General features: G+C 43.7%; 1 protein-coding gene across 5 annotated transcripts in view; it reads right to left on the bottom strand.

Annotated features, from left to right (window-relative positions):
- Positions 1-12,667, bottom strand: part of EXTL3 (exostosin like glycosyltransferase 3) — a 242,058-nt gene that overhangs the window by 77,017 nt on the left and 152,374 nt on the right. For all 5 annotated transcript variants that reach the window (XR_006279658.1, XM_038394993.2, XM_038395005.2 and 2 more), the window contains one exon: positions 369-2,958. Coding sequence is in view for 4 of the 5 variants with exons in the window: in XM_038394993.2 (XP_038250921.1) it covers positions 369-2,516 (2,148 nt within the window). In the remaining variant the exon portion in view is untranslated. The remainder of the gene's footprint in view (positions 1-368; positions 2,959-12,667) is intronic.

The raw sequence follows: 12,667 nt of genomic DNA, 5'->3' as shown, positions 1-12,667 counted from the left end.
GCTGGAGCAAAGATCAAAAACAGGAATTTAACTTCAGGCTCCTAAATTCCTATTAAGGCTCCTGTATCGGCAACTTGTTTTTCCAAAAGGTACCAAACACCCAGCATCTTCCATTTACTTCAATGGGAGCCACTAGGTGCTCAGCACTTTGGAAAGCAGGTCACTTACTCGGGAGCCTAACTTTAGGCTCTCCTATTCTTGAAAATCCTGATCCTGACAGCAGTTTGAAGCCCAAAGCATAACAACAAACTTCAGCACAACGTTGGATTACTTGGCAGACATGCCAAGTTACAGAACTGATAAAAATGTCTACCTTATTTCCCACTGTAAAAACGTCAAACCAAATTGAGCATTTGGGTATGTCTTACCATGATTGGGACACCGATGTCGGGCCACAAGAGGTCTTCGGAGGGAAGTTTGGGGGAGTTCCACACTACTACAACTTTATTTAAGTAAGGGAGTCCATTGAGTCTCTCTAGGGAGTTCATTAACACTTCCTCCCGCTCATAGGTTAACATGACTACTGTGAACTGCTCCCTTGGGACATTGCCACCCAAGGCAGCTTGGAACTCTTTCCCAGAACCACCTGCTCCTCCTCCAATTGGTCGAAATCCAGTCCCAGACCCAAGAAACTTAGCTTCTGAAGGTAAAACGGGATCAAAGGGTGTGTGTGGAAAGAGGTGGAAAGGCCCTGGAGCTGAATTCCAATTCCTGTAGATATCCATTGCGGTGAGAGTAAAATTGCGAAGGTATTTGGGAGATGCATAGGGTGGTTCTGTTTCCACAGGCCCCAAGTCTAAGTCACCATTGTCTGCCATGTTGGGGTCAGTACCAGCAGCTTTGCCAGAGCGGTGAGGAATCTCCACTGCAGTTTCTTCTCGAATAGGAGCAGCTGGGATTTGAATTCGAGTCCTTATGATGGCTAAGACTGTGCTGAACACGTTGTCAGAGGTGGAGAAGTAGGTCTCCCACAAGAAGCGGCCCTGCCTCCTCATGGTAAGGAGATCGTTGTCAGAAATGCTTCTCAGAAGAAAGTGCACTTCTGTGATACGTGGCTTTGGTATGATTAAGGCTGCCTCATTCCATCGGATCACATCATGATAGGGCAGCTGAACTTGCTCTCCAAGAATCACTGGGATGGCTCCGACTTCCAGAGCCTCAAAGAGTCTCATGGCACACCCAGCAGAGATCAATAGATGGGTGTCCCCTGGTGTGATTATCAGTGCAAAAGTAGATAGCTTCAGTAGCTCTAATCTGTCATCCCTTTCTCCACAAAGAGCCCACTCAGTGGGCAGACTTGCCTTAGGCTGGTTCTTACAAGTGAATTCCACCAAGACAAAGTCCAACTTACTGTCTTGGACAGCCTTCAAGGTGGTAATGATCCGATCATCATAGTCAGCTGGGGCATTGCCTTCGATTTCCTCTTCAAACGAACGAACCTCTTGCAAGCTGGATCGAAGAGACTCTATTTTCTCTCCCTGGAAACTGAATAGGTACTTTCGCTTTACTGGCACCTGGGGTGGGATCTCTAGGAAGTTGGGTTCGGACATTGCATGGACTAGAGGCGATACCACAATATCAAAACCTGGCCGATACTGTACATCATAAAAGGTGGATTGGGCAATCATGGCTCGCCCTGTGCTGATGTTATAGATAAAGTTCTGAGTTTCCGATTTTCTCGATAAATTAATGATGAGATGGTTGTGTCCATCAGTCCTCCAATATGGCAAAGAGTGCAACTGTTGCTCCAGTTCAGTAGGTTTTGGCATTATGGGCTCTTGCATTTCCCCCACTAAAATTATATACACACAAGCAATGTTTGCATTTTCAGTAACATAAACATTAGTTCTGACGGTTGCCTCAAAGGCTTGCTTAATTAAAGGGTCTAAGGAGCTACCAAAAGGGTACTGATCACTGTTGTAGACATACACTGGGAAGCCAGACGTCAGTGGGCAGCGTGAGTAGTCAAAGCAGTTGTACAGCCTGCAGTTCCTGTTGGATTTTGGCAAAGGCAAGTTAGCTTCATCTTTGTCTGGCAGCAGCCGGATTGGCAAGGAGAGCTTTGGCTGGTTCTGAGCCATCAGTTCTTTGTAGGAATGCTCAGTCTGGCTGATGACATTCTTCAGCTGCAGGAGATCCTGTTTGGCGTTTTCTATGCTCTTCTTGCAGGCTTCGATTTTCAGGTTCAACTTGGCGATCTCGCTGTTGAGCTCCTGTCGCTTGGCCTCCAGCTGGAGCAGCTCCTCGCTGACTGACTCACGGATGCGGCACAGATCCTGGACATGCTTCACCTCACACAGCTCATTTCCGGTGCGGGGGCCGAAGATGCGCTTGCCAGCATCATCCGCATCATCAATGGTGGTCAAGTAGTAGTGGGCAATGAGGGGGAAGAAGACGAGGATGATGAACAGGGTAAAGCTAAGCCAAGTGAGCCGGATCCGACTGGACCATCGTAACACCCAGGGTTGGCCGCCATTCCCCACTCCCCCATTCCGCAACATGGTATACCCAGTCATGAGTCTGAGAATCAGTGCGTGCCCAATCACGTTGGATCAGTAGCCATAACCAAAACAGTTTTTATTAGCAAGTTTCTAAAAGAAAAGGTTATTGTGCCTGCTTAATAAGGGGCCAATAGAATGGAAATTTCATCTTCTTGTTGTGACGATGGCTGCCTCCAGCCTTTTTGTTTCAAAGGCAACTTTTGGTCCAATTAGAATCAATCACCGAACTTCTCCCTTTATCGCTGGGTAACTGGCTGTTGCTAGTAGTGTTGTAGTGTTGTCATGGCAACAAAAACACAATGGGATCAAGTCGACCTCTCACCGCTGCTCTTGACATCCTGCATTACCATCCAATGAATATGGAGAATCAACAGCCATAATTGAAAACAAGTTGGAAGAGACTTGGATAAGCATCAGTCTCTCTCATCATCTCTGTGCTGCTGATACTCTGTCATGCCTACAAAAGAACAACAGAGTCAGACAAAGCAAAAATGACACCTTGCTAAGCTATAAAACAATAAAGACATTTACTAAAAGCAGCTGTACAGTCAAAATCATCAGCATTCTGATTCGCTATTATTTGTCTAACACCTCCTTGTGTAATACTTACAAACCTGAGGAAATGACAGGATTCATGAGACAAGCACAGCTTTCTGCAGGGCAGTTCTATCAAAGGACTTGATAAAAGCTGCGTGGTCTAGCAGTCAGAATAGAGAATAGCAGTCAATAAATCGTATTTTCTATTCCTGCCTCTGCCATTGACTCACTGAGACACACTGGACAAGTCACTTAAACTTTGCATGCCTCAGTTTCCTCACCTGTAAAATGGAGATATTACTAGTAACCCATACGTTTATGGCATGTTGTGATCCTTAGATAAATGGCACTATAGAATTACAAATTATTACTATTACTACATATTAGAGTCGAAATACCCCATTCTAGTCTTGGACACCATCTGAATTAAAAACTGATCATGTTATACAATTGCATGAAGAATTTGCGACTTGGACAAGCAACACTCGGGAGGGGGGGGAACAGTGGGGGGGGGGGGGGTCGGGGAGGAACTTTATGTGGTCAGCCTAATTTTACTTATGACCAAATGCAGGCATGCATTATATACCTCCAGCTTGCTGCATTGGCAACTCCTGCTTTCCTATGACCACCTTTTGTCTGAATTTAGTTGGCCTTATAAAATAAGCCTGGGGGTGGGGAATTAAATAACTGATTTGTGTTTTCCATATATGATGGATGTTCTTAGGACACATTAATGCTCTGTATAAAAAGAGTATTATTTATCATATGTAGCAAACAAACCATAAAAAGACAATCATGAGGATCATAAAGACATGCTACATTGAATTATTGATTTGATATTCACCTTTACATTGTAAAGGACAAACTTTCAACCGGTGGGATCTTAAAATTGCTCTGATCAAACTCAATCAATCATAAAGGACCACAGCCACTCTTGGTGAAATGCCACTAACTTCCACCAATATGAATTTGGCCCAAGATACCCAAGTTTAGACACCAGTGAAAACAAATCTTACATCTTACCTAAACAAGGAGAAGATTTGAGATGCTCCTCATGCAATTCCCACAATAAAAGTAGTAACCCAATTTCAGAAGCCAGCCAGATAGAAACCTGTTTCAGCACGTCCTAGCTAGCACCCAGTAGAGAGAGTTGCTACTAATAAGCAGAGACAACAAAGATATGCCACCTTTTTGTTCTGTGTTTGTACAGCGCCTAGCACAATCAGGTTTTGGTCTGTGACAGGGGCTCCTAGGTGACGCCACAATGCTAATAAATAAAAAATACTACACCACTTTTATGAACTGCTTTGTCATAGGCACCCTATGGCCATTATGAAAATGCAACTAAACAATGATTAGGGAGTCACACATCAATCCTCGTAGTGTGAGTTGAAATCTTACTTACTGTCTTTGGTTCTAAGTGCATCCACTAGAGAGGCTGCACTGGCAATAGAAACGTTACAAGAATCTACTCTCCAGCGCTGAAGAAGACCAACTAATATCTCACTGAGCCCGGTCAAAGCTCCAGTACATTCGTGGGTATTTAACAAAGAAGAAATAAAGGCACAAGCAGAACTTGTCCCAAATTGATAGCTGAAAACTGGCAGAAAGGTAAAGAGAGATGTCACTTTGGCAGGGTGTGGGTCGGAGAGATATCAGGAGTAATTTTCAGTTTAGAATGTTAGCATACACCAGAAAATCAATCGAGGATTCAGATCTTAATGAGCTAAACCATAATTAAAGGGGGGGGGTAGTATAACCCATCCTGATAATACAGCCACAATTCCTAAACCTATTTTCATCACAAGAGCACCTGTTGTGCTAATGATTAAATGCAAATCCTCCCCAGCCCCTACCAGCAACACTTAGAAGCGGAACAAGCAGCAAGGACAGTGAAAAATCAAGGGACATCACAAATTCATAAGGCTGCCCAGCAAAGGGCATCAGTGGACATCTCAGAAGGCTGGGAGGATTAAAAGGGCTAAGAAGTCAGGAAAAGGTTAAATCAGTTTTCTTGTTTCCTGGTAAGTATGATCGGTGTGGGAGGCCTTGGCTCTCCTAGCAGAACATTTTAATAGCATTCCCTGCACACCAGCTTCCATTTGTATGTGCTGAGATGGAGGGCTGGCAGTGAATGCAAATCTCTCATTTTTCTGCATGAGGTTGTCAGTCATGCACAGAGAGCACTGATAACAACAGGATCCTTTCATTGTGCCCCGGGGCCACATTGCTGTCGCTATGTATTACTGAACAGAAAGGTTTCATTATGCACAAATGTATGAGACAAATGATTAACTAAAGGCAAAAAAGTTTTTAAAGTTTATTTAAACTCGTATTTTAAAAATGTTTCCATTCGTTATAGGAAAGAGTGACTCATGGATGGAGAGGACATTAGCAGCAACTCACATTGACACAGCTCCTCAGCCGCCAAGCTTCAGAAGCACTCTCCAAACTTCCAGGAATTGCTCTCTCCATCACTGAAATGCAGCTGTCTCTGGGATGAGCACTGGCAGCCATTTAAACAGGGGTGACAAAATGTTTAGGATGGGAAGTGAAGAACACTGATCCACAGCCTCAGCGGAGGTCAATGGAGCTATGACAATGTACACCAGCTGAGAATCCACTTGAAACTAGAGGTACGCAGACTGTAATAACTCTAAAAACCTGACCAACATAGGTCATCACTCCTAACTCTCGTGCCAAGCACTACAGGACCTTTCATCAGAAATCTGGCACCCTCCAAAAGCATAGAACTCCCTGGTATTATTCTAAGGCATTGGTTCAGTGCCAGTTCAGAAGGGGGAGTGCTGTCTGCCATGATGATGGGCATGACAAAAGAAATACTACAAAGGGAGTTCCTGCCACACCCTGGGCTTCCTTGGAGGTCTCTAACCTTCAGTCCCATTACTGCCCCTCTCCCCTTTGTCATCAGGTTTTATCTGTGCCACAACTAACTTCAACCAGTATTCTGTCAGCACCTCTTGCTGCTCTTCTGGTCTGCACTCCTGCTGGCCCCAGAGTTCAGTTTCCAGTATATCTTATGGTGGTTATCCTAGTAACAATCTATGAACTAGGATTATCTTAATTTCCCCTCCCCTTTGGGAGACAGAGCAGAGCCACAGGAGCATGTAAGGCACCCTGGCACTGTCTCCCACACTCATTTACAGCAGCTACAGAAGGACATTCAAGCAGCTCTATTAAGGGCTTTGTGAATGTCAGGAACCCTGGTACAATGCAGATCTCCTGCTTGACCTTGGGAGAGTCACTGAGTCTCTCCTGTGCCTCAGTTCCCCACCTGTACAATGGTGATAATAGCCGAGTCCTGCATCACAAGAGGGTTAGATGGATAAATACATTAAAGACCATGAGGCACTCAGATACCATGATGATGGGAGCCACTAAAGTACCAACACAAAAAAGGCGGCGTTGTGCAGAGAGACAGTGCCTGGTGCTCCTGGAATGGTCAGAGGAAAGCTTGACATCTCAGGGTCTGGAGTCATCCCCACAGGGTTGCTGACAGCGACCCTCATTAAATTGCCCTGGATCTAAACATAATTAGTGAGGTTCCATCATAAACAGACAGAGCACTTAAGGGCCGAATCCAGTGGGAAAGAGGCAGGACCAGGACCCTAAAACAGCACTAATACCAAGGAAATGCTACACTCTGGCCCATTACCCTTGACAATGATTGCTTACAACTATTCTGCCTCCTGATTTTTCCAGCAGCTCCCCGTTCTGCAAATTCTGTTTACACAAAACAAATCAACAAAGCCCACCTGCCCCTGTCCTAAAACATGAAAGTAAAAGAACTCTCTGCATTTAGAAACCTGAAACTTCTTCAGCTATTTCTGTTGATGGTGCAAACTCCAAGGCCACATGACAAACTAAAAAAATGTGAGGAGGTATTTTAAATGCAACACATGTGGTTTGGAATCAGTTAAGACTATCGACTGCCAGTCTGAAATACGTGCGAGTGATAACGAATGCACGGTAGAAACTCTTTCAGGCTGCTCTTCCTTACCAAAGGTTTTATCCCCCACCAGCTAGATGCAGCTGGACATTCCTTTTGGTTTTATTAAGACAGACATTTGTTGTTAGCATTTGAAAAAGAAAAAGCCTAATCTGGTGGTTTTCGCATGAGAGCTTCCAGTTTTACTTTCAAGAGTAATAAGCATCCACTAGGTAAGAGACTGTTGCTTCCCCTTCAGAAAGGAAATCCTTGAGCAGGAAGAGTGTATTAATTCATTTAACTCCACAGACAACACAATCTGACTCCAAAGAACTACTTAGTTCTGTTAAAAACAGAATCCTGTCTAGAGAAAAGCCATGGTCCCATTTTAAGGTAACAACTAGTACCTGACACACCTAATTACACAAAAGGGCAGGTAAATTTCTCAAGAGATCAGAAGCTGTAATTGTGATAACGTTCTCTAATTGCTGATCTAATTGACATCCCACTCCTCAAATGATTATTCCTGCAAACATTCCCCACCGCCTCTAACTAGTTAACCTACTTTGCCACTTCTATTATATTGGAGAGAGAAGCCTTTTGAAAGCAAAGCTCCCAGTTACAAAGATCTCTTTCCTGGGAAGTTCTTTGCTCTGCACTACTAGGCTACAAAACTAAATTGTTGGCCTATTGCGCTGCAGTACCTTTCTTAGTCCTAATCCATAGATATTTTCCCAACTTGCTTCCTTCTAAAGAAGAAGGAACACAATGCACCTGCCCCCCTCCTATAATCCAACGCAGTTCCCTCTGCTTTTGAATTCTAGTTCAATGTACTAGGACAGTTTTATGCTCAGGTACTGGTGGAAAGCCATCATCATTGCTATTCAAAGTCGCCAAGTTCCACCTTCACATACTTGACCCTTGAGCACACCTGGTCTTTGACATATCTCCCTTCCCCCTTTACCCTCACACATAGTTAATGAGATGTCATTGTTCTCTGAACACATTTCTGAAATGAACCCTGGATACTTCAAGCTCTTCAGGGAAAGCAGATCTTGAATTGGCATTAAACATAACTCTCTATTGAATAGATCAATGGAACACAACTGATCTAATCCCAAGGGAATGTACCAAACCTTCCAGAAGGAACCAACTACATGGCTCCTTCCTCTACTAGATCTGAGCTACTGTTACAAACCCAAACATGCTTCTGCTGCACACCCATCCCTGTCTTCTCCACCTCTCGCCTATGTCCTTTTATCTACTCTCGACTAATCAATCCGCCATGGAATTTAATTGCTCCTCTGAAAAAAATGCTGAGCTATATAATTTATTCTATTCCAGGTGTAAAGCAAATTGCAACCTCCATCACCACAGCTGCTACTATCAGCCTTGCTAGCAGACTCAGCACAGATGCCACATACTTAATGAGCCACGGCGAATGAACAAATTTCCTTCTTGTTCAAACAAGGCAGATGTGAACCTCTCCTGGTTGGTACTGAAGTACCTCATGCAGGCAGCATTCATTGGCACCACCTCTGTTCTACTTGTTCTGACCTGAATATATGGCTTCCATCTCCAAGACAGTCAATATGGCATCATTCACTAGCACTAACATTACTTTATTTTATTTTTTTAAAACAAAGACAGAAAAATCAAAAACTTCTATATTGCTCTGAAATTAAGACATACACCTTCTTCCTCTACCTGTTGGAGATGAAGACGACTGGCTGGAGTGTAACAACAGGAAGGAAATACGCGCACACACCTCTGTACCTAGGTTTAGGAGCTTTATACGTTTAGGACAAATACGTTCACAGGGCTCTCAAAGAAAAGATTACATCCCAAATCTGCGATCTGTTGGCAAACAGGGGCATTCGAGGATTTTCCTTTGCAGCTGAACAAGGAGAGTAAACCTATTCAGTGTGTGCTTTAAGGTACATTTGGAAGGTCGCCCAGCGTGCAAATTCTGCTTAAAGAAGAGCAGATGGAAAATTCATTCTGAAGTGACTTACATGTTATGGCCTCAGGGATCATCACTGTGGATTTGAGCCATCTCAGGAGCTAGTAAGTACAGAGTAAATTCTCCCAGGCTAAGATCAACACTGCTACCTGTGCAACAGATAAAAGCCTAGTAATCTGTAACTTCAGGGGACGAGGTGCAGCCATATTGTTTCCTTATATCATGACCCAGCTTTCAAAGCAGGAGGCATTTAATAAATTCAGACCTCACAGCTAAATCATACCTGCCCTGCCCACCCTTCCCCAATATACACATATAGAAGGGTCCCTCCACGCAGAGATCTCATCCTTTCCACACTGAATAGCGAGCAGCTGGTACCAGGGCACCACTTCTCCCTTATGACACTACAAAACGTTTTCCTGTAAATTTGGGATCCATTCAGGGGGAAGGGACAGGGACTGCATGTGTGGGTAGCCCCAACACTGGGCAGGGCTGAAGAGACAATATCATTCGTTCCACTGCGAGGGAATCTTCTCTAAAGGTACCACAGCCTGCAGATCCCTGGGGGCAGTGTGGTCAAGGGGAGTCCCAGGTACAATGTGTTGCTAGGAAGTCACTGGTGGGAGAGATGAAAGAGGGGCAGGGTGCAACATGGTCTCTCTGTGCAGAAAACATGGGTTTTACTGTGGAAGGGGGGAAATCTGGCCCTGGGATTGGACAGAGAAGTACTTGGTGTCTGCAAAAGTGGGAATCAAAAGTCTCTAGTAGAAGTCATTTCAGAGACCCTCTCTTGCCCCAATTTTCTGTGGTGAAGTGTGCTCACTGCTTTAACCTCCACAGCACCTAGAAGATAATACTTTAACCACCAGTGCCTGGTTTTCCAGTCACTGGTGTGAGCACTCCACTTTAGAGTTGCACTGTGGCTAAGTGCCAGTATTTACAGGCTCCCTGAACGTGGAATATGGAGATTAGTCTGCTACTGAAAGAATCATTGTGATCAGTGTTAACTCTGTTGACAATTGTGAATCCCCACCAGCCAAATTTGGAATTTTTCTTCTGGTCCAGACCTGAAGAAGAGCTCTGTGTCAGCTCAAAAGCTTGCCTCTCTCACCAGTGGAAGTTGATCCAATAAAAGATATTACCTCACCCATATTGTCTCTCTAATATCCTAGGACAAACATAGCCTCAACATCACTGTACACAACCACGTGCAACAAAACACAGTCAACTAGCACCAGTAGATGACTATGCTGATGAGGGATATGACTCGTGGTGATATGTTTGTATGCTAGGTGATGCTTATGACAGACTATGGAAGAAGAATGGGGATGTTACACCAGTGACATGGCAACACTGCTTTCCCTGCTCCAATTGCTGAACTGCTCTCATGTAACTTAGGAGCCAGCACTCCTGGGTTTTACTCCCAGTTCAGGTGCTGTCTCTGTAACTTTGGGAAAGACATGCAACCTCCCTGCCTCCCTGTCTGTAAAATGCAGATGAGGACACTCCCTACTTCCAAGATTCTATGATTCTACTTCATGAGTATGCTGGAAGGCACAAACAGTTTGGGTTGCCCTTTTATAGCACCTTTCACCCCAAAGCACGTTACAAAGAACCCATGTAAGTGCAACTAACACTTTGCAATCCCTTCCAGAGAGGCAGGATGAGCCAGCTGCTAGGGCACCAGCCCAGGACTTGGGAGACGGGGGTTCAAGTTCCTGCTCTGCCACAGACTCTCTCTCAATTCCCGATCTGTAAAATGGGGATAACAGCACTGCTCTACCTCATAAGTTCTTCCAGGCCCTTCACCCTCATCAAGGGAATATCTATCATCTTACAAATGTTAATTAAATTTATCTGTATGATCACCTGTGAGCTACAAGGGTCGTTAGCAACGTTTTACAGATAGGGAACCAAGGTACAGCAAAGCTAAGTGACTTGCTCAAGGCCCCACAAAAGTTTGACAAAGTTGGGAATTCAACCCAGATCTAAGTGCCCTAACCACTAGACCATCCTTCCTTCAATGTGCATTTTCCAGTAGCTTGATTCCGGTGTTTCAGTTATTTTCCTATAGGGTTGGGCATTTGACTTGTCAAATAATGTCAAATATTTTAAAGCATTAATAAATTAGAACAGTAACAACAGTAACAAAGAAGAGAGAGTCTTTATGGTCTCCAAAAGACTTAGCCTTAGGTAGAGACTTGCATGTAATTACAAAAAAAATAATGACAGTTATTTTAACTCAGAAAAATGTGAACCAATGAAATGAAGTGCTAAAAAATGAAAGTGTGGCACCATGATGAAATCAAAAAGTAGGTCACTGCCTACCTCAGGGCACTGTTGCTGGAGTAGTTGACAATATTTGACCGTGGTTAAACAACAGGCGGTCAACTGACTTTATTTGACCAAAGAGACAAGGTGTGTGCCGTAATATATTTTATTGGCTCAATTTCTATTTGTGAGAGAGCCAAGCTTTTGAGCTACACAGATTTCTTCCCCAGGTCTGGGAAAGGTGTCACAGCTAAATACAAGGTGGAATGGATTATTTATCATAAGAAGTTAACACATATTTCACGGCCCATTCAAGGTGAAGTGGCCCATTTGACCAGATTGACAAACCTATTTTCCCCACTCAGGTCTTTTCCATAGATTTCCCAATACATTGCTTCACATATATAGCTCTTTAGGGTTTACAAGAATACATTAAAACAATTTTGTTAATAAACCTTTTAATTTATTTTTTCTTACAGCTGCAAGCCCAGAAACATTTTTGTGCACAAAGAAATAACAGCATAAAAGAAAATCCTTTTATGCTCCGCAGAATTGAGGGTGGAAACAGCTTCTGGACACAAAATTAAACTATACTGCTAATCCCAGAACAGGAAATCAAATGACAGAGCTTTAGAAGCAACCCTGGGTGAATTTGACAATTGTGTGATAGCCAACATCATAATGACACTAAGTTTCACTTTAAAAAGATGCTAGACAATTTCTAGTGCCTGGAAACTGACAGCTTACGCTCAAATACATTTGTTAGTCTCTAAAGTGCCACAAGTACTCCTTTTCTTTAGTGCTAGAGAGGGCAGTTCTCTGCTTCACCATACAGCAGGTACAGCCCAGGTAGGAGTATACTACACAGGAGATATTAATCTCTGGCCCAGAACCAGAACAACAGAAAACAAAGGGCAATGTCCAGCAGTGAAAATGAGAGAGAGAGAGATTGAGAGATTTTTCACTAAATTCTTTATTTCTTGTTCTGATCTGGGCCAGTTGTGTGTTTCACTATAGCCCACTCCAATCACATAGATAGTGTGGCCCATGTAAAGTAACTCCCCATTTAACGTCCTCTCGCTTAACGTTTCAATCTATGTCCCTGTTCCATTACAGAAAATGCTCATAAGAATGGCCATTCAGGGTCAGACCAAAGGTCCATCCAGTCCAGTATCCTGTCTGCCAACAATGGCCAATGCCAGGTGTCCCAGAGGGAATGAACCTAACAGGTAATGATCAAGTTGCCAACCATCTCCTGCCATCCATCTCCACCCTCTGACAAACAGAGGTTAGGTATACCATTTCTTACCCATCCTGGCTAATAACCATTAATGGACTTAACCTCCATGAATTTATCTAGTTCTCTTTTAAACCCTGTTATATGCTTGTTTAAAGTTGGGCAATGCTCCGCTATAACGTCGTTTGGCTGCCTGCTTTGTCCACAGC

The sequence above is a fragment of the Dermochelys coriacea genome, chromosome 3 (assembly GCF_009764565.3).
Source record: "Dermochelys coriacea isolate rDerCor1 chromosome 3, rDerCor1.pri.v4, whole genome shotgun sequence".
Classification (NCBI taxonomy): domain Eukaryota; kingdom Metazoa; phylum Chordata; order Testudines; family Dermochelyidae; genus Dermochelys; species Dermochelys coriacea.
The sequence above is the reverse complement of the archived record's forward strand: the minus strand, read 5'-3'. Positions and strand labels throughout refer to the sequence as shown.